The sequence below is a fragment of the Erpetoichthys calabaricus genome, chromosome 3 (genome assembly GCF_900747795.2).
Source record: "Erpetoichthys calabaricus chromosome 3, fErpCal1.3, whole genome shotgun sequence".
NCBI lineage: Eukaryota > Metazoa > Chordata > Cladistia > Polypteriformes > Polypteridae > Erpetoichthys > Erpetoichthys calabaricus.
The window spans coordinates 177,953,998-177,977,696 of NC_041396.2; the positions used below are offsets into that span (position 1 = coordinate 177,953,998).

At 38.8% G+C, this 23,699-nt stretch overlaps 1 protein-coding gene across 3 annotated transcripts in view; it reads right to left on the reverse strand.

The window, feature by feature from the left end:
- The window catches only part of epha7 (eph receptor A7), a 141,467-nt gene that overhangs the window by 74,995 nt on the left and 42,773 nt on the right, over nt 1-23,699 (reverse strand). For 2 of the 3 annotated variants that reach the window (XM_051925657.1, XM_051925658.1), the window contains one exon: nt 13,957-14,292. The exons of the other annotated variant lie outside the window; for it this stretch is intronic. In XM_051925657.1, the coding sequence (XP_051781617.1) occupies nt 13,957-14,292 (336 nt within the window). The remainder of the gene's footprint in view (nt 1-13,956; nt 14,293-23,699) is intronic. 3 annotated transcript variants of the gene reach the window in all.

The window sequence follows — 23,699 nt, forward strand, 5'->3', positions numbered from 1 at the left end:
TGAGGTTACTTGGCCATGAAAATCTGTGTGACAGAGGTGAGATACAGTACCGTCTGTTTTCTGATTAGCACAAAGTGGTTTTGCATGATTAGAGGCTGCGTGACAGTGTAAAGGTGGGAGACTGGAACAGCCCATCATCCAGTCATCAATCACGTTACTCTGTTTGTAAGAAAGTAGTGTTAGGACAGTCTAAAAGAAATTATCATGTCAGTTTCCATCCAGCCCTTTATTACCACCAAGGTTTAAGAAAAGGAGTTGTAATTTGTTCTGTAATTAGAGAGTGTAAAGTTGTATTTATTATGTATTTGGATTAAAAAACAGCATTGCACTTTAACACGTCATAATAATAAGTAGAGCTTGGTTATGCCGGTGAGGCAGACTGCATACAATGAAATTGTGCAACTACACTTTCACTATTTAATGTGCATTTTCTAAATAGGTATTATGTTGGCCTCCAAAACTATGTTGCACTCTCTCAGCATCTAAATGAAAAAAAAACAGATTTAATAGAGCAGTAAACTCAAATACCAGCATCAGGAGGCTTATCTTGCAATATGAACTCAAAGGTAACACTCCATTCAACATTTAACCATTTGCACATTGTGTCCTAACCTCCAAACAGCTTGACTTAAGCCTCCAGGATTATTCTCTCCTACAAATGATTTTCATGTACACATTTTATACACTTGTACAGATGAAGTTGTCTTTGGCAAAAGTCAATGAGTGGTGATGTTTAAAAAGTTTTAAGTCTACCCAACCATAAAACAAAAGTTCCCCTTTTGGTTTGATTCCAGTACTGTAAGAGGCAAAGACTGCACATGTTGCCACTATGCCATCTGTGTTTGCACTGTGCTTCCTCATTCTCTTCACATTTTCTCCAGACATTCTGGTTTCCTGTGAACACTGGATTAGCTAATGTATCGATATTGGCTTGGAACAAATGAGTCATGGTGTGCCCTGCAATGGACTTGTGTACGATCTGCACTTGCTTTCTTCTCTTGTGATAAATGCTATTGGAATGAGCTTTAGAGTCCCCATGACTCTGTAATAGAGTAACTCTGTTCAGAAAATTGATGAATGAATAGAAAGAGGTTTATGGCATAGTTCTGGCCTTAGGTGAATTATTACAATAAATTTCTAGGTACAGTTTCCAGTTTTAAATTCTCCATGATGTTAAAATAGACCCAACTAAAGATAAAGTGCATTTTGTTCATGGCCCATTGCCTCCATAACAGCTTTACTGAAGAAATTACTATAGTAAAATATAAGTCTTCTTTCTTTTAAATGTTTGACTGAAGTTGTCAATTACCCTGTTTATTATTTATATTTAAAATAATGTTCAATATTTTTAAGGCCCAGCAATTGGCATAATTTATTGTAAAAATAAGCTTTTAATTTGGTGTACTTCTTGCAGAAATGCAGGAACACATATAGGGTATTCATGGCTCCAAGGTTGTAAAGTAGACAAGTAATAGCAGTTCTACTAATCACATATTATTTGCACTTAGAAATGTATTGCGAAACATCAGACAGAGCAAATTTGTAAATATAAAATTATAGTATCTACTTCAAAGAAAAATAAAATGTAAATGATTCTTTTTACTGCTTGCCTAGCCCAAACCTATGAAAAATCTTCTTTTGCTCAGCCTGTGATGCTGTAGTTTTGTAGTCTGTGAATACAAGACTTGTGCTTTGATTAATGCAATCTCACTGCCAATATACAGTAAATTGGCAAAATGCACTTTTTTGACATAAAACTGTTACCACATAATACGTTAGTCTCAAACCTACTGAATTCAATTCAGGGTTGTGGGTGGCCAAAGCCCATCATGACAGCACTGAGCACATGGCAGGAAACAGCCCTGGAGAGGAAGCTAGGCTGTTGCAGTGCCTAATAATGCACACAACTGCACTGTTATTTACACAGGACAATTTTGCAATCACCAGTTAAAAATGTTGACTGCCACAGTAAAAATAGTATGGTGGATGGCTGGGGGATGGAAGGACCGGGAGAGAGACAGTACCTTGCCCAGGACACGAGAGGGCAGCCGCCCTGGTTTGTTTTGGGGCCACGGAGCTTGGAAGCTCACCTCTGTGGGGGGACCATGGCCACCACCAGGGGGTACCTGGATGGTTTCAGAGCTTCAGCCACACCAGGAAGTGCTGCTAGAACCAGGTACACCCAGAGTACTTCTGGATGCCCATGCAGCACTTCCGCCACACCAGGAAGGGCTACAGGAAGAACATCAGGGAGCACATCTGGGTGCATTATAAAAGGGGCTGCCTCACTCCATTCAGGGAGCCAGAGTCAGTAGGAAGAGGACAGAACTTGTGAGGAGAGGAGTAGAGGTGGCAGAAGAATTGAGAGAGACAAAAGGAAAGAAGGGACTGTAAGCATTTTGTGGTTATTTGTACATTGTTTGGTGCTGTGTGCAGAAGAAAGCAAAATAAACATGTGTGGACATTGGGAGACCTGTGTCTGTCTGTGATCTGGGATTCTTCTACAACAGATACATTTGATATTGACAATACTGTTATTTTAATATACTAATTAGGCACAATTTGTTAATGTGCAAAACTAACAATAAATTTGTATATTCTCTAACATTCAAATGAACTTGCAGTTGGCACATTTAACAGAAAATTCTCCCAACTTGTAGGAGGCAGTCAATGTGTTAACATTACTTTACTTTACTTTACATATAAATAATACTTTAAGCAAATTGTAAAAAGACATACAGTAGTAACATGAAGTAAAGTAACATTTTTCATGATTTTACTTATACTTTCTAGCACCAAGGCATGCATCAAATGCGCAGAGTAATAAATGAATGCATAATCTTTATTTTCCCATCATAGTCATACATATTTCTTCCAAAAACACTGAAAGCTCTTTTTATAGTAGCATTTAAAACAGGTACCAGCTATGTTTACTATAAAGCTAAAAACTGATGTCTCTTTCAGTAACTGTAGGTGTGTTGCAGTTTCTGACAGGAGAATTTAATTCAATTTCCATTTACTCTGAAAAGCAACTGAAGGTAAAGACAATGTTGTTATTTTGACCTAATTTAATTGACTGGATGCACGATTTGTAAAGCATGAATATGAATCTGAGCAAAATAAATACAACATTTACAGTTTCTCGGATTCCACCCAAAACAAAAGATTATAGTTTAAAAAAAATCTTCCCTTCAGAGAAATGACTGAGACAATGCACTTTGACACTGCCAAAGCTTTATGCCAGTCTGAGAAGCTGTAATAACTTAACCACTGACTTTATGGTTACTGCAGAATTAACTAACAAATCAAAGGCATACTATAGTACTGTATATCTTCAATGATATTATTCCAAGTCATTCATTCTTCCAAAATGGCATCTTTAGTTTTTCTGTACTGCCAGAGGGGAAAGTTTTTTTTCCTTTTTCTTCAACAAAGGCCCATATATATATATACACACACACACAGTAGACCCCCGCAAAGTTGTGGTTCAGGGTTCACGGACTCAGACGTTCGCGTATTTTTCCTTAGAACCTAAGTATTAATTGTTAGTGGAAAGCGCAAATATCCTACGCAATTTTTTATGGCTTTTTTCGTGGCAATACTGTGCTGTAGAGAGAACCGTGGCTTGGGATGGTAAAAGTAGCCAATAGAATTTGAAACTGCAACTCCCAGCAGTCCCTGCAGTGGATCTGATTGGTCTTCTGCTGAGAACAGAAAACAACCGTTGAGGGAAACGCAGTTTGGGATGGTGAAAGTAGCCAATCCGAGAGCATTATTCATTTCTCCTTGCTGCTGATTGATTGCTGCCCTGTGACGTGACTCCAGCTGAGTGTCCTCGTGTTTTTCATTTTGTTGTTGTATTCATTTTGTTATTCTTAAACACACAAGATGTCGCCGAACCGCCCTGCACCTTCTAAGGCTTCTGGCACTGAACCTAAGCACCAGAAGAAGTTTAAAACACTCCAGGATAAGGTTGAACTACTGGATTTGCTCCGGGAACTAAAAAGTTATGCTGCAGTAGCATGCCACTATGGCATTAATGAAAGCACCGCACGCTACATAAAGAAGAATGAGGCAGCGGTCAGGAGTACCATATCTGTAAGTTTCTGTGATAGTGCCAAAAAGGTAACAACCGTAAGGAATAAAAATATCGTCAGGAAGGAATCTGCCTTGGCATTGTGGATCACCGACTGCAGGAAGAAGAACATCCGCTTGGACGGTAACATCATCCGTGAGAAAGCACAGAAATTGTACCAGCAGTTACAATGTAGCAGGAGACAATGTAGCAACTTCCCATCACAATGTTCCTGAAACCTATAAAGTAAAGCCAGCACGAAACCCCACCAGAAGAAGACCCGTCCAAAGATACGACTCCTCCTGAAGCGCCTGAAGAAGATGCGCCACGAGGAGTTTCAAATCCTCTGCATCGTACTGAACAGCTACTTCATCATCGTCATCAATATCATTCATCATTGGTGAGTACCAGTACATTTTACTGTATTTTAATTAAATGAAATTATGTATTTACTCAACTTATAACAAAGAAAACGACAGCACATACCAAAGAAAACACGCTTGCATGAATTACAGTACGTATAGCGGTAACATCGGTATTTTACATTCTAGCACCGCAGGAGACATAGCAGTACAGTACTGCACAGTAGACAGGTTTACCTTTACATTCTGTTTTTAGGTAACGTATTAAGGCAATTTTTTAGGTAATGTATTAATGTATTAAGCTGAGTTTGCAACGAAATTAAAGTGCTTTGGGAGCATACTGTATTTAGGGTTTAAACTATAAAAATAGGCATTTAAAAGGCATTTTTTAACCACATCCAAAAGTCGCGGTTTTTCACAATTCGCGGGTGCTCTAGGAACGTAATCCCCATGAATTTTGGGGGTGTACTGTATATATACTGTATGTATATATATATATATATATATATATATATATATATATTGTGGAGACTGGCCCTTGGACAGACAGGCGGACACCGTAGGTGCAAAACCCAACACATGTTTATTCATAATTTACAGTGAAAACACAGCACACAACCCACTTTCACCCCCCAAAGTCCAGGCCTCACAACCAATGCCTCTCTTCAGGTCCGCCTCCACTCCTCTCCTCCCGAGCTCCGTGTTTCTTCCTCCTGAGTCCATCGATCGAATGGAGGGAGGCGGCCCCTTATAAACCCACCCGGACGTGCTCCAGGTGCCTCCCAATGAGCGCCTGCTGGCATTCCCTGGTGTGGCAGAAGTGCCTGCTGTGCACCCGGAAACACTCCGGGTGTCCCTGGTCTTCTTTCCTCTGGCATTGGGGCACCCCCTAGTGGTGACCACGAGCCCCTATAGGGTCGAGCTTCTATGCTTCTTCCCCGTGGTCCCCATAGCCAACAGGGCAGTCGCCCCCTCGCGATCCGGAGGAGGCGTAATCCCTCCCCCAGTCCTTCCGGGTATCCCGGCTGGGTACCACCTGCAGCCGCTCGCCACAATATATATATATATATATATATATATATATATATATATATATATATATATATATATATATATATATATATATATCGGTTCACGAACGTCTCGGTACACATACAAATCGATTTACAACCAAAAAGTTCGCCAAAATTTTGCCTCAGTTCACGACCACACACTCGGTATACGAACAAGCCAGTTTCCCTTTCGGTTTGTACATGTTCAGTCTCTCCCTGTGCATTTCCTGTGCAGCGAGCAAGAGAGAGAGAGCGAGAGAACGCGACACACACACACACACACACACACAGACAGGCAGCGCGAGACAGAGACAGACGCACACACACAGGCAGCACAAGAGAGAGCTGGACGCATAAGGTAGGAAGGCAGTTAAAGAATGCACTGGGCTTGATTTTGTTTTCACTTCTGTTTACAGCGATCGGTTCGTAGCGTGCATTGTTGCAATGTTAGTTTTCTTGGTGGTTTATTAAATTACGGATTTTTTCAAATGTTCATTTTTTTTCCCTGTGCTTAAAACTCATTAAAAAAAAAGTGTTTTTAGCCAGCGGTTGGTAGCGCTATAGCGCGAACTATTGCAGTGTTAGTTTTCTCTGTTGTTCAAGGTTTTCTCAGTGTTATTCAATGTTTTTACATTTAGTTATCTATTACGTTGTGCATTCTATGGTTTAATTAACTATATTTGTGCTTAAAAAGTTAAAAAAAATATATATTTACATACAGTTCGTATGGTCTGGAACGGATTAATTATATTTACATACAATCCTATGGGGGAAATTGCTTTGGTTCAAGACCAAATCGGTTTACGACCAGTTTTGGAACGAATTATGGTTGTGAACCGAGGTTCCACTGTATATGTATATATATATATATATATATATATATATATATATATTGTCACACACGTGTGTTTAGGAGACAGCCAAAGGGCTTAAATACAGGTAATTCCATGCCAGGCCAGGGGGTGGCAGAGTGTACTAATTTTCCCTCTCAATCTGTTGCAGACCATTCTAGGGAAATCCAGCCCGGCTCTGGGGCAGCCAATGACGTTCCTTCCAGTTCCGGGGCTGATGACGTCACTTCCTTAGCTGGCCTTTAAAAGCCGCCATACTGTCTGAAGAAGTCAGTTCTGGTTTGGACTCGGTTGAATAAACATGTCTATCAATTTTGACCTATTTTACAGCTGTAATCGATTAAATGGGTGGCTGCCCCAAACCTTCTTGATGTCTCATGGTCGTTCTTGTGACAGTGGCGTAGTCGGCAGGATGGAGAAAGCCCTAAAGAGAACGGGACCGGACCTGAATCATGTCCAGGTGGGAGAGTACCTGGGCCGAGCTTTCGGGTGGGGAGTGCGTCTCGGGTTTCGGAAAGAACCGGTGCAGACTCCACTCCCTTTGGCTATCTCTGGGGCACCCAAATTGAATAGGGAGAGTGTCGAGGGGACACACAGACGTGGGCTGGTCTCTATGGGGGAAACGATGGGGACTTATTATGCTCTCTCGGAGGAGAGCACTGTCCTTCCCACTGGGGCTAAGGTCCCACAGGAAAGTGGACTTTCCCCAGGCCAGCAGGTGAAGAGAATACAAACCTGGAGGTTTGACCCTGAACGGGCTACCAGAGAACAACTGGACGTTCTCTGGGAAGAGGTGGCAGGCTGGTTAAGGCCCGCTGATTGCTCCACCTACCAAATAGTAAAGAAAGTGGCATGTTTGCTGTTTATAAATGGCCTGCCAGAGCATTTCACTCAGCCGGCCTGGGGAGAATTTTCAAATGTAAACGAGCTCATAGAGCTTATTGAAACAACCAGGGCAGTCTCGCAATCTGAGAGGGCTGAACGGTCCTTAAGTGGACGCCGTAGAGATTACGTCCCTCTTAAACTGCCCTCTCAACATAAACCGGAGTTTGCACCGGAGTCCCCGATTCCGCGGGCGCGATCCTCGCTCGGGGGCAAGGCGGAATGTGAATGGCGAGAGGGGGTGGGATTGTGTGCACTTGCAAACCCCCTGGCTTTGGCTCATAAAGGAGAGGTCATTGTAAACGGCCACAAGGTAGAGGCCCTATTTGACTCTGGCAGCAACCTTTCTATGGTCGATTGCCGTTATGTACTACCTCGACAGTGGTTAAAAACAAAGATCAGCATTACCTGTGTGCACGGAGATAACCGCGCCTATGAATCCGCCCAGTGTTTCATCTGCCACAGAGGAATACTCAAAGAACTTGTTGTTGCGGTACTTCCAAATCCTCCGTGTGCGGTGATTCTTGGGCGGGACTGGTCTGACAATAAAAGCGGTGCAGTACTGATCTCGCCTTATTCGAAATTGGGCCTAGTAACAGATGGGAATCCACCGTCTCAGGTTGTCTCCACACCGTGTACACAGCCGGTGGAGAGAGATATGGGCGATCACGAGGAGGATGGAGAGCTTCCTGGTACGTCGCAGACTAACACGTCATCAGTCCGCTCCTCACCAGAGCGGGAGGTTTCTCCGCCCCTTGAGGTCAGCCCAGACCCTCTCTCAGATCTGAGCTTTCAATTCAGACAAACACCGGCATCATTTAAAAGGGAACAGTGGAATGACGATTCCCTTAAATTTGCTAAGAATGTAGTAGTCCTCGTCAACGGCCAACGCACTAGTCAGCCCATGCCACAAGGACCCCACTTTGTGTTAGAAAATGACTTATTATATCGGGTCAGTGAACACGAGGGGGGGGTGCGGAAGTTGTTGCTGATTCCACGAGCTTTCCAGCGGCAAGTTTGTGAGTTAGCGCACGCCCATCTCCTAGGAGGCCACTTGGGCACCAAAAAAACTCTAGAGCGCATTAAGCTCCGCTTCTATTGGCCGGGAATTAACGAGGAGGTTCGCCGCTTCTGTGTTTCGTGCCCGGAATGTCAGCTGCGGCAAAATCCTAGGAGGGACCGTGCTCCTCTTGTTCCCCTTCCCTTAATTGATGTTCCCTTTGAAAGAATAGGGGTCGATATAGTAGGACCCCTGGAACCCTCGGCTCGAGGACATAAATATATACTAGTCCTCGTAGATTATGCGACCCGATATCCAGAAGCTGTTCCGTTGCGCTCAGCTAATTCTAAAGCAATCGCACGGGTACTGATGGAGGTCTTTGCGCGAGTTGGGGTCCCTAAAGAAGTCCTTACGGACCAAGGGACGCCGTTTACCTCGGAAACGTTCAAGGAAACGGCCAAATTACTCAAAAGAAAGCACTTGAGAACCGCGGTGTATCATCCTCAAACCGACGGTTTAGTAGAGAGATTTAATCAGACTCTCAAGCAGATGCTTCGCAAGGTGGTCAGCGGGGATGAGAGGAATTGGGATCAGCTCCTTCCCATCGTGCTCTTTGCCTATCAGGAAGTCCCTCAAGCCTCAACGGGGTTCTCCCCCTTTGAATTATTGTATGGACGACAACCCCGGGGCATATTGGACATTTTAAAGGAAGGTTGGGAAGGAGAGGCCCTTCCCTCAACTAATATTTTGGAATATACCGCGCAGTTACGCGATAGATTTGAGAAAATTCAACCCATATTAAAAAGTCACATGCAAGAGGCGCAAGCAGCACAGGCCCACTATTATGACCAGGGCACGACCCTCCGGGAGTTCCAGCCGGGGGATCGAGTCATGGTATTGGTTCCCACCTCCCACTCTAAACTACTTGCCCACTGGCAAGGACCGTACGAAGTTAAGGAGCGAAAGGGACTCGTCGACTATTTGGTGAAACAACCCAATCGTCGACCGAGCGAGCGGATATATCACGTAAACCTGCTGAAACCGTGGAAGGAAAGGGACCCTGATCCCACCTCCGGCCAGCCCCACTCCTTCTTTGCTCAAAGTAACACCCATAACTTCGTGTCTAATTTGAATAACCGACAGAGGCGAGAGCTAGAGACAGTTATCTCGTCCGTCCTGGAGGTGGTTGACGAAATCCCAGGAAGGACCTCTCTGGTTGCCCATGATATTATGACTGAACCCGGGGTCATAGTCCAAGAACGCCCGTATCGTCTTCCCGAGGCAAAGAAAGCGGAAGTGGAACTGGAAATCAAGCGCATGCTGGATCTAGGAGTCATAGAGGAGAGTCATAGTCCCTGGTCCAGCCCAATTGTCTTGGTTCCTAAGCCTGACGGAAGTTGGAGGTTTTGCAATGACTTCCGTCGGCTTAACCAGGTCTCACAATTTGATGCTTATCCAATGCCTCGAGTGGACGACCTCCTTGAGAGGCTTGGACAGGCAGAATACCTGACCACACTTGACATGACCAAAGGGTACTGGCAGGTTCCTTTAACGGACTCCGCGAAGGGTAAAACCGCGTTTAGCACCCCTAGTGGGCACTGGCAGTATCGTGTCCTTCCATTCGGGTTACATGGGGCTCCTGCAACTTTCCAGCGTCTGGTGGACAAAGTGCTCCGTCCCCATAACACGTATAGTGCTGCCTACCTGGATGACGTCGTCATCTATTCTAGCACCTGGAAGGAACACCTACAGCACGTTGGAGCTGTATTGCGGACGCTGGGGGAAGCCGGTCTTCGCATCAACCCAAAGAAGTGTTTCTTTGGATTGGAGGAAGCCAAGTATTTGGGCTACCTAGTGGGTCGTGGTACAGTGAAGCCACAGTGCTCCAAAATAGAAGCCATTTTGACATGGCCCCGTCTGCGAACCAAGCGGCAAGTCCAGGCATTTCTCGGATTGGCGGGGTACTACCGCCGGTTTGTACCACGTTTTTCGGAGAGAGCCGTGCCCTTGACTAATTTAACAAAGAAGAGGGCTCCTAACATTGTGGTATGGACTGAAATGATGGAGGCAGCCTTCAGTGACTTAAAAAGGGCTCTGACGTCGGCACCCGTTTTAAAGGCACCTGACTTTTCACGGCCTTTTATCCTCCAGACGGACGCTTCGGACACAGGCCTCGGGGCAGTGTTGTGCCAAAGTGTCGATGGTGCTGAGCACCCCATCATGTTCCTAAGCCGGAAACTGTTGGATCGGGAGACCAGATATGCGGCAGTGGAGAGGGAGGCTCTTGCAATTAAGTGGGCGATCACACAGTTGAGGTACTATCTCTTGGGTCGGGAGTTTACACTAGTCACGGACCATGCCCCTTTACAGTGGATGGCCCTGCACAAGGAGTCTAACCCACGAGTCACGAGGTGGTTCCTCGACCTGCAACATTATAAGTTTTCGCTCATTCATCGGAAGGGTTCTCTACACGCCAATGCCGATGCTCTCTCCCGCGTTCACGACCTCTCGGTACAGGACGCCTGACCTGACGGGTCTGGGCTAAGGGGGGGGCCCTGTCACACACGTGTGTTTAGAAGACAGCCAAAGGGCTTAAATACAGGTAATTCCATGCCAGGCCAGGGGGTGGCGGAGTGTACTAATTTTCCCTCTCAATCTGTTGCAGACCATTCTAGGGAAATCCCGCCCGGCTCTGGGGCAGCCAATGACGTTCCTTCCGGTTCCGGGGCTGATGACGTCACTTCCTTAGCTGGCCTTTAAAAGCCTCCATGCTGTCTGAAGAAGTCAGTTCTGTTTTGGACTCGGTTGAATAAACATGTCTACCAATTTTGACCTATTTTGCAGCCGTAATCGATTAAATGGGTGGCTGCCCCAAACCTTCTTGATGTCTCATGGTCGTTCTTGTGACAATATATACACATATATATTATATATATACACACATATATTTTATATATATATATATATATATATATATATATATATATATATATATATATACTAGCAAAATACCCGCGCTTCGCAGCGGCGAAATACTGGCTGAATATTTAAATTAAGAAAAAAGTAAACATTTTTAAACTGAGGGAAAATATAGAAATAATTATTTGTTAAGGATCTCTTTGTACACGACGTTGTCAGTTCGTCCCTCCGGTTGTAATATGACCAAGCTGTGTGCTGAGCTTACTCTTGAGCATGCAACATACAGTTGGCCATGTGAAATAACAAGTAGAATGACTCTTAATTCATATGTTGGGAATATAAATTGACACAATCAAGAGTTCCAGCCAGAGTAATATTTAAAATATTATAAACAAGAGTAGTTCATTTTTAACCAAGCTTTCTGAGTTCCAAGACCAGTAAAAACTTCTAATGATTCTGTTCATAAATGATGCTGAATTAGAAAACGCAAAGAGCAATTCTTCTGATTTCACAGTTCTCAGGAAGTATTTGGCATCCAGTTATCCATCTTTAATTAAATAAATATGCATGATTAAAAGAACAGTAGAAGTCTGCTAATTTGATTTTGTTCTTTATAGAAACATTTGAACATCTTAAAAACTGAATTTGATATAAAAAAATTCTTTAGTTTAAAACTCATGCTGAATAATATATATGTTAAGAAGTAGTCAAATAATAAGGAAAAATTAAGCAAATAAAACTAAATGAATTTTAAAATGCACCTTTTTTGTTTGTTTTAATGCATTTAGAATATTGTGTACTCCTTTTTCTGTTCCTCTTATTTGCCTCTAATTGCACTTTTGGGGAGCCATTTGTTCTAAGGCACTACCTGGTAACACACTCACTGAAGTTTAATTACAGTCACAAGAATCACAGGCTGCAAGAGAGGGAACTCGTTAACTGCATATGCCGTTTATAAAGTGCTGCCACCTAGTGCATTCTGGTTGTCTAAAATTAAATGCAAGTACCAGACTGTATTCCTTTCCTGTGCCTTCACAGGCCATAGAACCGTTTGCAATGAGTTCAGTTTCCTGATATTGGTTTACAGCCACCATAAGCAATGTTTATGTAAAACACCCATACTATGCACATTTTAGTTTATGTTAACATTTTTGCGGACAAATACTTCCTACAGGGTTGCATTCTTAAGAATGACCTTGACCTTACTCAGCTGCATTCTTTGCTGAGGGTGAAAAAGTTTTATGCATTCTTAAGAATGACCTTAACTCTATTCACCTGAATTCTTTACTGAGGTTGAAAAACGTTTTCTTCTAAAAAAAATATGTTGGATCCGAGTTACAAAGTTTGTAGATACAAATTGCCTAAGATGTTCCAAAGACTGACACTGTGGTATATGCTGTAAATAGATATGCTATATAAATTTTAACGGTCACAATGGGCACCTAATATTTTAAGATATATAGGAGGGAAAGCCTGAGCTTAATACTTCTCCTACAGAATGTGTACGACTCATCCAAACAAGAAAAAGTAACTTTTATATTTACATTTGACTGACTGGTTAAATGTGTTTGGCTATGAAAATGCATTTAGGATATACTGTACATAATGCCTGCAATGTCCACTTACACACAAAGAATACTGAGGGTAGATACTTGTAATCTGATGAAGACTGCTGATCCAAGTAATTCTACCCAAGTAGAATTAGCTAATAGGAACATTTCCAATTTTTACAGGTCATCTTAAACTCTTATTGTTTGGAACTGGTGTGATTCTAGAGCCTTGTGCTGGAATTTCCAAAAACCTTGTTACTATACTGTGACCAATACATACAGAGTTGAATCTTCATTAGCTATGGGCCAAATTAAATCCTTTGGGGACTACTTTGACCTACCAGCTACTCCAAGAAGTGTGCAAGTGTATACAATTCACAAAGCTGACACAAAAGCAATTACATCAATCTATGTACAGTATTTGCAGAGTTTGCTGGGAATTGAATCCAGGTCACTAGAGTTAAGTAGAAGCAATAACCACTGTACTACTTGACTCTCAAAATAATTTACATTTTGTTTCAGTAATTATATTGTGAATGCTAAATTACTGTAAATTGTACTACTGAGATCTGAAACATTGATGCAGTAACCTTTGCATCGAGAACATTCACAAGATTCTACATAGTTTTAGCTAAACGTTGCATAAAAATACCACATTGTATAAAATGAACTTTTATCTGTTTAACCTTAAGTAATTTGTGAAAATAAAATTACATTACAAATTTTTCACTTATGGGTTAACCTTTCTCATACAGGTAAATGATATGCTTTTACTACAAAGAAAAACAAAGCAATTACAATTGTTTTACTACAAATGTAAATTGTTATATATTTAAAGATAACTAAGTCGTGCTGGTCAAAAGAATGAAAACTAACATATTTCATTAAAACTATTACTAAAATACTTTCCAAATATAGATTTGCAAAAACTATAATTACCTAACTACTTGCAAATACTATTTTTTCTCAGTTTCATAATTAAATTAAATATGAAGTCTAGTATTTGTTTTCCTTTTCAACAAATTTTAACATTACAGTTCTATCATCACTCATAAACATACTAGAAGAAAGATGTTCTATTACAGTCAGCCTTTTCATAACCTATAAATAATATTCTTTGCATTATTCTATGTTTTACCAATCCATTTCTGAATGTATTCTAATCTTCTTTCTTATACTTATGACTAATACAACACAAGAACCACTCCCACTCCTAGCATACTGTACGTATAATTATTAACATTCAAGCTTACAGATCATCTTACCTGCTTGACTGGTGGCAATACTGACAGCAGCAAAGAGTCTCTGGTTGCGACTGAGTTCTGAGACTCCATTCACAGCTTCCACCTCAAACGTGTAGTTGGCATGGGCCAAAAGGTCCATAATGGTGACATATGTATCAACTAATCCAGATTGCTGGGGTACATATCCAACATTACTGCCACAGGGTAGACATTCACCCTGTTCCCAGCTGCATCGTCTGCATACAATCCTGTAGGTGACATCATTCCGGCCCCCGTTGTCTGCAGGGGGGCTCCATTCCAGGCTCACAGTAGTCTGGTTGATGTTGTAAATCAGGTTCTGTGGTGCTGATGGGGGCCCTTTGGTAGGGAGACAGGAAAGTAGCAGAATTGCTCTGTTACTATATGTGATTTAGTTAAACTGATGAAAAAATGATTTTAAAGTTGGATGCATATGTACAATATAGGGGAGGGGGTCAAAAAGGGTGGCACATTTGTGAAATTTTTGAGTTGTCCAAAAGTGGACATAATGTATTAATCCATGATAAGAATTAAAATACCTTCTTGTATATGTTCTATTTTCATTCTAGCCTAATGCTATAATTAAGTGATACAATACACATATAGTATATGTATTAAGATGATTATATTTAAACAGCATCCAAAAGATTAATTGCATGAAAAAATTCTACTCAGTTTTTCAGAGAATTATAGGAATTAACACAAATTCTGACAAGTAGGGGTGTTATTATTTGACCTTAAGAAAGCAACTACCTTAAACTGGACAGACGTCAATAATTAATCCATTTTAGTGAAGGATGATACAGCTGTTTTACCCCTCCCCCATACAGTGGTAAGGTGGGGAATAAACGTAGGCAAACTAAACACTGGAAGCAAATAAAAATCATGGAATTGAAATTCTGGAATGAATCAGCATGTGCATGTTTTATTATTTTACAGGGATTTCAAATAATTATAGAGGTTTGCTGATTTTAAGCAGGAGCCACACCTGCAAAAACTTTGCTTTACTTACTTATTTTATTAATGAGTTATTCCAATAATAATCAATGCTGCTAACTTAATTACAGCAGTGCATACAAACAGTATACTGTATATTCATTTACCTTATCTAAACCCAATCTTAAATTTAACTTTCAGCATAGGCATGCTCTATATTTACACTATAGCTCGCAGTTTTCCAAGATAAAGCTTCAAGCAGATGTTAGGAAACCACCAGAACTGCAAAATTAAGTTACATAAAGGCAGTTACTTTATTCCAATACTTCCTGTTGCATGAATAGCAGGAAGCTTTTGATGGCTTCTTAATTTGATTAGTTGTTTGAAGTTTACTTTTCCTAACAATGCTATACATTAAGGGGGCACAGTACATTATAAATGAGAAAGATTTGACGATTCATATATAATAAGATAAACCTTTGATTTACTATATATTATCTCTTTGTGAAACTATTATAGGTTTGTATCAGTGGAAAATTAGCTTTCAAGATAGTGCTTTACAGAGAAATTTGTTACACAGGAGAGTAGAACAGATTTAAAAAACTGTATATTTGCACAGAAAAAGTTAGAAAAGCACCATGTTACTAATATTACACTGATATGGGAGTTATTTTTATTTAATGTGGAATTACACACATGACAGTTCTTACTATTTGATGCTAATACAAGTGTTGTGAGTAAAATATCACTCTAGAATATATTTCAAGTTTATATTTCTTAAGATGGAAAATATTTTCCTATGTTGTTTTACAGGAAATAATATTCAACATGAGCATCTTGTGTGGTACAAGACAACTTTGTAATGTCTACAGAAAGAAGTTCATATAGTAGTAGTAGTAAAACCAAACCATTGTTTGCATAAATAATATTTTCTACAAAGACATTTTGCATAATTTTGGAGGTCTTGAAGCATCAACAAGTTAAACTGCATTCCTAACAAAAGACAACTTCTTCATGTTATTGAAATGCATTGTATTTTGGCAAGAAAAATAAGATCTAAAATCAAAACAAGATCTCAAATCCAATACTTCTGTTTCAGATATTGCCTGACTTAGAACATTAATAGTGAAAGGCAATTTCTTTGAAAATAAGACTAAAATATGTATTGCTTTTTATACAGTTTAGAACACAGGCTCATTTGAAATACTGTGTGTGTAAAATATTCAGAATCATGGATTCTCAGGAAGTTTGAAATGCAATTTAGTGTCATTATTATCCAAGTAAAAATGAACTTCAAAGTAAATGTGCTATGTTGGTAAACACAATTTTACATACACAAGACACTGAAAGTAGATAATTGAATAAAGTACATAAACTTTGTATGTACAGGCATGCAGTCAGTAGCGTCAGTGGTTGGGGGGAGTGGCTTCTGGGGCTTTAGCCCCTGATGTCAGACATCCAGACCCTGCGCTTCAAATTTTGACTGCTCTAAACTCTAAACTCAATGGAGGATTCTTTCTTCGACTGCACAAAACTCCATCGGGGGTTCCCCACCCCCCCTCACCTGCTCTTTCACTATCATCCTTAAGAGAGAGGGAGCTAAGCCCCAAAGAAGTGCTAAAGCTTACAACACCTATGTCTGCAATATAGCATCTTTCATTATTATCTGGCTGAATAAAATTAACCAAACGGTTACAAATGGAAAGAAGGCAGACTATCAGTTGTGTCTTGGTGCTATCACAGGAAGCTATGATTAAGCTCTTACTCAAAACATTAACACCTTGTTTAAAAGGGTAACTGAATACAAAGTACTTTTGATCATCCTTCATTTGCTACATCAAAGCATTAAGTAGGTTATATCATTTGCTTTCTAGTCTGTGCAGTAAACTCAAGATTATATAGCCTACTTCAGTTTATTATGAGGTACCTTTATGTAAATTATGTATTCACATATCAACAGACACACACATATTTCCGACACATGTAGGCTAATAGAAGAAGGAATGTTTTTCTAAGGAGATAGACACAAGCAGAAATACATGATTCATTTTGAAGCTTTTAAAGTAAATGATATCCAGTCACCTGAAGTGATACAGTACATTCCTAATTTGGGACAGGGACGCAAGGTACCTTTCACTGGTGAGAATCACAAGTGTAGGATATGGATCAAATGCAGTAGCATTACATGCAATTCTGATATTCCGTATTGTTGGACATGACCTTCCTTATCTTAAATTAATGTTTGAGGAAATGTTGACTATTGTAATTTAAAAATATAAGATAATCTACAGTACAAAGGGAGATGGTCTCACACAAGGAAAGAAGGGGTTAAGTCTAAATTCTAAGATAATCAGATCTCTTTTTATAATTTAAACCCAGGATTTCTGTTTCTTATGAATGAGTACTGAATGTGACTTGGTAAAATTTAAAAATGCAATGAAAATAAATAATCAGCCAAATTACTAAATAAATACAATTTCCAATGGATAAAATGTGAAAAAAAATTAACAGCTTCAAATAGGGAACTGTCAGATTCAAGATCCTATACTAGGGTATTACAGGTGGCATTACTGGAGATAAGTTATTATATACAATAATTTCCAAAAAAAACAGAAACAGAAAAGCTGTGCAGCTCTAAAAACTATTGAAATCCAAGTTTACAATCGAAACTTTCCTCATTAAATAAACGGGCATTAGTTCTATTATCTTACATTCACATCATTTCTTTAAACATAGCTTCTACTCACAGCTACATATATGCATAGCTTTACATATATAGCTTTAGCTTGTACTCACAGCTACAAATCAAAATATTTAAAAAAATGTTCTTTCTGATGACAAACTCATAGCTAACTATTTTCACTGACAGACTTAAGTCACATTACATTCACAAGATCACAACAGCTTCTTCAGAAAACAATGTTGTGGAGGCATATGAAAGGCATTTAAAAGGACAACTGAAAGTGCAGCCTGGTCATAACATTAATAGGCTGGGATTGGGGTACAATGTTTAATTCCAGAAAAAGTATATTATGGAACCCTAGGATGCTGATGACACTAAAAGCTGAAAAACTGGCTAAGCTGGTTAGACAATGTATACCCTTTCACAAATAAATAGTAGTAAAGGGATTTTATGTCACATATTCTTGTTACATGATAACGTAAGAAAGAAATAAGTTGAAAAACAGACATAAGTAAACTAAAATCTGAGCAAGTGCGTCCAGGTACAGGTCAAGGATAAAGTAGACGAAAGTAATTATCTATAAATAAAGATATCATGTCATTGCATAGGGAGTGTTATTGAAAAGTGCTACTGTATATACATGTAATACTGTATATATAAACATACATTCACACACATATAGTATATACATATTCAAACACTGTACATATGGTGAAGCTGTATGTTGGCACAAACAGCAGCTGTCTGGCCACTGTTTAACAGCTTCAGAGACATAGATTTATAACTTCCTAACTTATTTACACTCTACATGCAGTTTGTGCAAAGTTTTCTAAATCATACAGTAGTTCTTAACACCATCAGGCCGACCAGTGGCTGTATGCCTCTAGCTGTAGCTAAATACACTGTACTGTACCTTTTGTAATCATTATCAGGGTAGTCTGGTTTATATGAGCTTTAATTTTGTTAGAATGTATATAGATATTCAGGACTGTAATGAAAAATAACTATGTTAAAATAACTAAGTCTGGGTGTGAGATTGTAGGACAAAATGTAATCTCCTTTTATGCTCTTTTTCATGTGCAGTAGAGCATATATGAATTTTTCTATGTTAGGTATTTGGTAGATAAGTATTTAAACCCATCTTATAACCCGGTCTTGTTAACATGTATTCATTCAAGACAGAAGACAACCTGGGTCATTCTTGAGCCACAATTGAATGTAAATGTACAAATGTCAATGTATATCAGGACTAATTTTTTTCTACAGTTATGAGTAGCAAAACATTTAAATAATAACTAGTATGACATTTTGCAAAAAAGAAGGAAAAAAAGCAATGAATTTCAACCCAATGAGCCTTCAGTGAATCAATTCAAGAACTTATTTTAGACAAACCAGTTTAAAAATTAAGATGAGAATAAAAATATTAAAATTAATTTGAAAACAACCCTAGATATCTCGGTAAGCATTCAAGCTTCACTATGTAAATGAGACTAAGATTCTTTAACAGACAAAAGGGAAACAATCTTTTTTGTGTAAGTAAGTAACAAAATACATTAACTGTTTATTTTTTTTTTATAAATGTAACATATTACACACAGATAATGGGCAAGGAAATACAGCTATTTTTATTTACATTATGAAGTAACTGTTTTAGAATAATGCAAGGAAAAAAATCGGAGGTTTCAGATGATTCTGGTGGCCATTTTAGAAATGCACAACCATTTCCAAATTACTATTCCCAAACTTTGTCTAATAAAAGCAGATTTAAAATCATTTATATAATCAGAAGGGTACGTGTGTATGTTGTGACCTTTAGGGGCTGTAGGAGAGCCAAAATCCCATGCATAACTAAAGCACACAGTCCCTGGCTGAAATGGACTATTTTTGTTTAATAACACTACATTTTTACAGGTCTTAGTCTACACAGTTATATGCACAGGCCTTTCACTGAGCTGCTTTGCTCTGTTTTTCCTTCCTCTCCCACTCCTCCCAGGCGAGTTTTGTTGTTTTCCTCCAACTGCCCAAGCATAGCGGAGTGCTGCCTTTTAAACCCACCCCAGAAGTATTTCCAGTGCCTAAACCATTGTCTCCAGGAAGCACTTCTGGGTGAGGTGAATCCACCCTCAAAAAGAGTATTCATCTCCCACTAGCTCCCCCTGACAGCCCCCTTGGAACCCAACTCCCATGCTACCCTGGGGGTATTCAAACTGGGGCTCACCACAAGGGATGCTCTCACCCTGTAAATGGGGGGGGTATATGGGGGGGGGGGTTTGGCAACCTGTGTATGGGAGGCAGTCTCCCACTGTCCCACATTTCTTCTGGCCCCCCAACCAGGAAAGGGACTACTAACCATCCCAGTCGCAATGTTTCTCCATCCATTTCATTCATCCACTATGCATAGCTCCTACCACCCCCAACTGCCAGGGTGAGGGATTCCCATCCATTGCTTCTGTGATGCCAGTCACGGTGTATCAGATGTCACAGTACCTCTCCATGCCCCCCCCTTCTAGCCAGGAGTGGGAATGTCAATCCTCTCTTTTTGACCATCCATAGACCTGGTCTCCCGAACAGGTAAGGGAACAGGGTTCAGCCTGGCTGAGACACTGGTGAATCACATCACAATGTACAATATCTATGTGCCTACATTTGCTTATGTATAACCTCAGACTATAACCATTTTATATGATAATATGACAAAAGAGAATAACTTGTAATATTCTTAGGTTTTAGATCAATTTAATTAATTTCCCCTCTCTGAACTGATTTTCTGATGCAAAAAAAAAAAAACAGGTTACAATAGAATCCTGTCATATTTCCTTACAAATTACGACTTAACCTTGACCTCTCATTAAATGGTTCTGACCAAGGGTCACACTGAGAATCACAATTGTTAGATTTTTTTGACTACACTGTCTCTCTTTAAGCTAATAACTATGTTTTTAGAATACTATAAAAATGCATCCTTTTGTTGGGCTTAAATTTTATGACTAATAAGAATGTAATCAGGGATGTAGTCATAAAATATTGCAATCTTCCATTGAAATTTATTCCACATAAATTGGTGTTTTTTTGCCAGATACTATAGATTAATTTTTGAATTTAGCATTCACTAGTTAATTATTGGTTTAAAGTCTTCTCTTTATTAATTGACCTACATATTCATTTTCATTTAATACATAGATAAGTCCATCTAACTGCAGTCATTCCTCTTTATGCAACTTTTCTTTGTTCAATTTTTCACTATTACAGCTCTGTCGCACTGTTTTTTTACTACAAAGTTTTAGGCACCCAGGTGCTCTGAACCACATCCAGCTAGTCTTATGCCTTAATTAGCTTTGCTTGTGCAGTGGCTGCATTTATCCCTAAATACCAATATAATCTTTAAAAACTCTCTCAAAAAAGTGGGAAAAAGGTAAAAAGAATTCAGAATGTAGTGCAATTTCTTTTCTTTACATAAATTTCATAACTACATTTTTCTATACATCAAGTTCACTCTTCTGGTTCCCCTGTAAGACATGCAGCGAAGACCTGATTTTTCTCTTGTATACCTAACCTAGGCTAATACAGAACTATTCCCATTAACTACCTAAATGTTTAATTAAGTAATTAATGAATGAACTGTTTTATATTATTAAGAGATCCCAGGATGATATAGGTGCTTAACATGGGTATTTGGGAAAGTTGTTTGGGGGGGTTCTGATGCATGGGATGCATTTGTATGTTTTTCAGTATGTAATTCTTTTATTTTCTGACCTGGCTTTAGAAACAGATTAGAACTGGGTAAGAAGGAATGACTGTTTTTTCTAACTTGGTTCACAGGGAGCCAGTCAGTGCCTTCAGCTGTGGACACAGTCAGAAACAGCTCAGAACAGATATCATACCATCACAGGGGAATCTCACACACATACTCACACTCATTCATATATGATCTGGGTATAGAGTTGCCAATTACCTTAACATACAGTACATGTCTTTCAAATATGGATGGAAAGTTGGCATATTCTCAGGCAAACCCACACAAACACAGGGAGAATATATAAACTCCACACACATGTATAATACCCACACAGGAAACTGAACTCCAGATTCTGCCAAAGCTGGATGAGTTAATTTGTACTTCTTATATATCTTTGAAATGTGGAGAGAAATTTAAAGTACCAGGATGAAAATCCACACATACATAAGGAGAATATTAAACTCCATACAGACAGTGTCTAGGCTCTAATAAAAACCCAAGACTCTGTAGCTATGAGGCAGGAGTGTTAACCACTGCATTCCACTTTAACTTCAAAGAATTCGTATTTACAAATAAACTGTGGTGTGCAGCTATCTTCAAAGTAGAAATTAACTTTTTTATAAACTTGCTATATGCATTTGTGTTTTTTATGATGGAAAATGTTCTATTAGAATGCTACTGATAACTGTTCAGCTCAGCCATGATTATTTCTTCACATGATCAGAATTTATAAAATGTTCATTTTTTTTTACTTTATTTTCATTTTTATATGAAATGAAGTGATACCTATCTATATATCTATTGATCGAATTAATCTGTAAATCTACAGTATGTTAATCTTTACTACAGTATGATAAATGAAAAAATGTGTACAAATGTAAAATGATTGCAATAAAAATTCAAGCAAATGCTAAAAAAAATCTAAATATGTATCAATCAATCAATGAAAATTTTTCATCAGCAGAGGTAATGAAACAAAGTATGGTGTTGAAAAAAATCAACATGTTCTTTTCCTCTTTGGGTATAAATGAGGCATTCCAATGCGCATGTGTGTGTGTGTTTAGGATGCTTAAATGTTGCTATAGTTACCATGTAATGTCCAGTAAATTTACTCTGACTTCAGACTCATTTGTACCTGAAGAGGGACCAAAGATACTGCCTGACAGCTCTTGGTTAAACTCAACGAAGCACCATCTGTTAAATCAATAACACTCCTGTAGTTAATTAAATCATGCCATGATACAGTATAAATCATAGCAGCCTTGAGTTAACATTTTCTGTGTGTATGTGTGTGTCTATATATAATATATATATACAGTATATATATTATATATAAACATATGTACTGTAAATCCATACAACATTTATGTTTTTCTTGAAACAAATCAGAACAGAAATTTGATTTCAGTGGATTCACATTTTTTATTAACATTTTGTTTATTTCTTTAAGCAACTTGATTTTTCTAAAAAAACACACCAGCTTTTTTTTTTAAAGCATGCATTGCCACACAGAATCCCAAACGTCTCTTTTAGATAGCTGTACAGCTGTCACTTGATTGACTGCCAGGATGATTCATACAGTGTGTAAATACATAGAGAGAATCCCTTTTTTGAAGTCAGTAGTTTCTCCTTTATTAACTGAATCAACTGGATTTACAAAAGAAAGGTGGAAATTATTAATCTGTTTACATATTTTTACCAACATCTTTATGTATGTTTAGCTCAATGACCCACTATTTAAAACAACTTAGTTTAAACATACAACTAGTCCAACATTTCTTGTGAACACTAAAATATTCGTAATCCCATATTTCATATAATCTGTTTCAATGTTTGTGTGAGACTTTGAGCTTCAAAGGTTTATAAACAACCTTTTAACAAATTGTCAATCATCTTGTATGCACTGAAATTTAAAATTATGGCCAATTACAATAGTAATATATATTTTATACAGAAGGAATCTTTAAGGAACTAACTCTTCTGTTATGTTTTATGTGGAAATGTACATAAAATATCCATTGACCCTATGGGGATAAGAACTTCTATATGCAGACACACACACACACACACACACACACGCACACAAACACACACCCACGCACACACACACACACACACACACACACACAGAAACACAAAGGAAAGGTTAATAAAATAATGAACAGTATTCTTTAAATTACTGAATTTTTCTTTGTTTAAATATGCAAAAAATGTTTGAGAGAGGTTATTTTATGAGATTAAACCTAATATGTAGCTAAAAGAGACAAAAGATCTATAAACTGATTTGTTTCCTGGAAATGTAACAAATAGAAATAGACACAACTAAGAATGCAAACTACTGAATGAACTGAATTTCCTGGGTAGTGTTAATGTTACATTTGTTATGATATT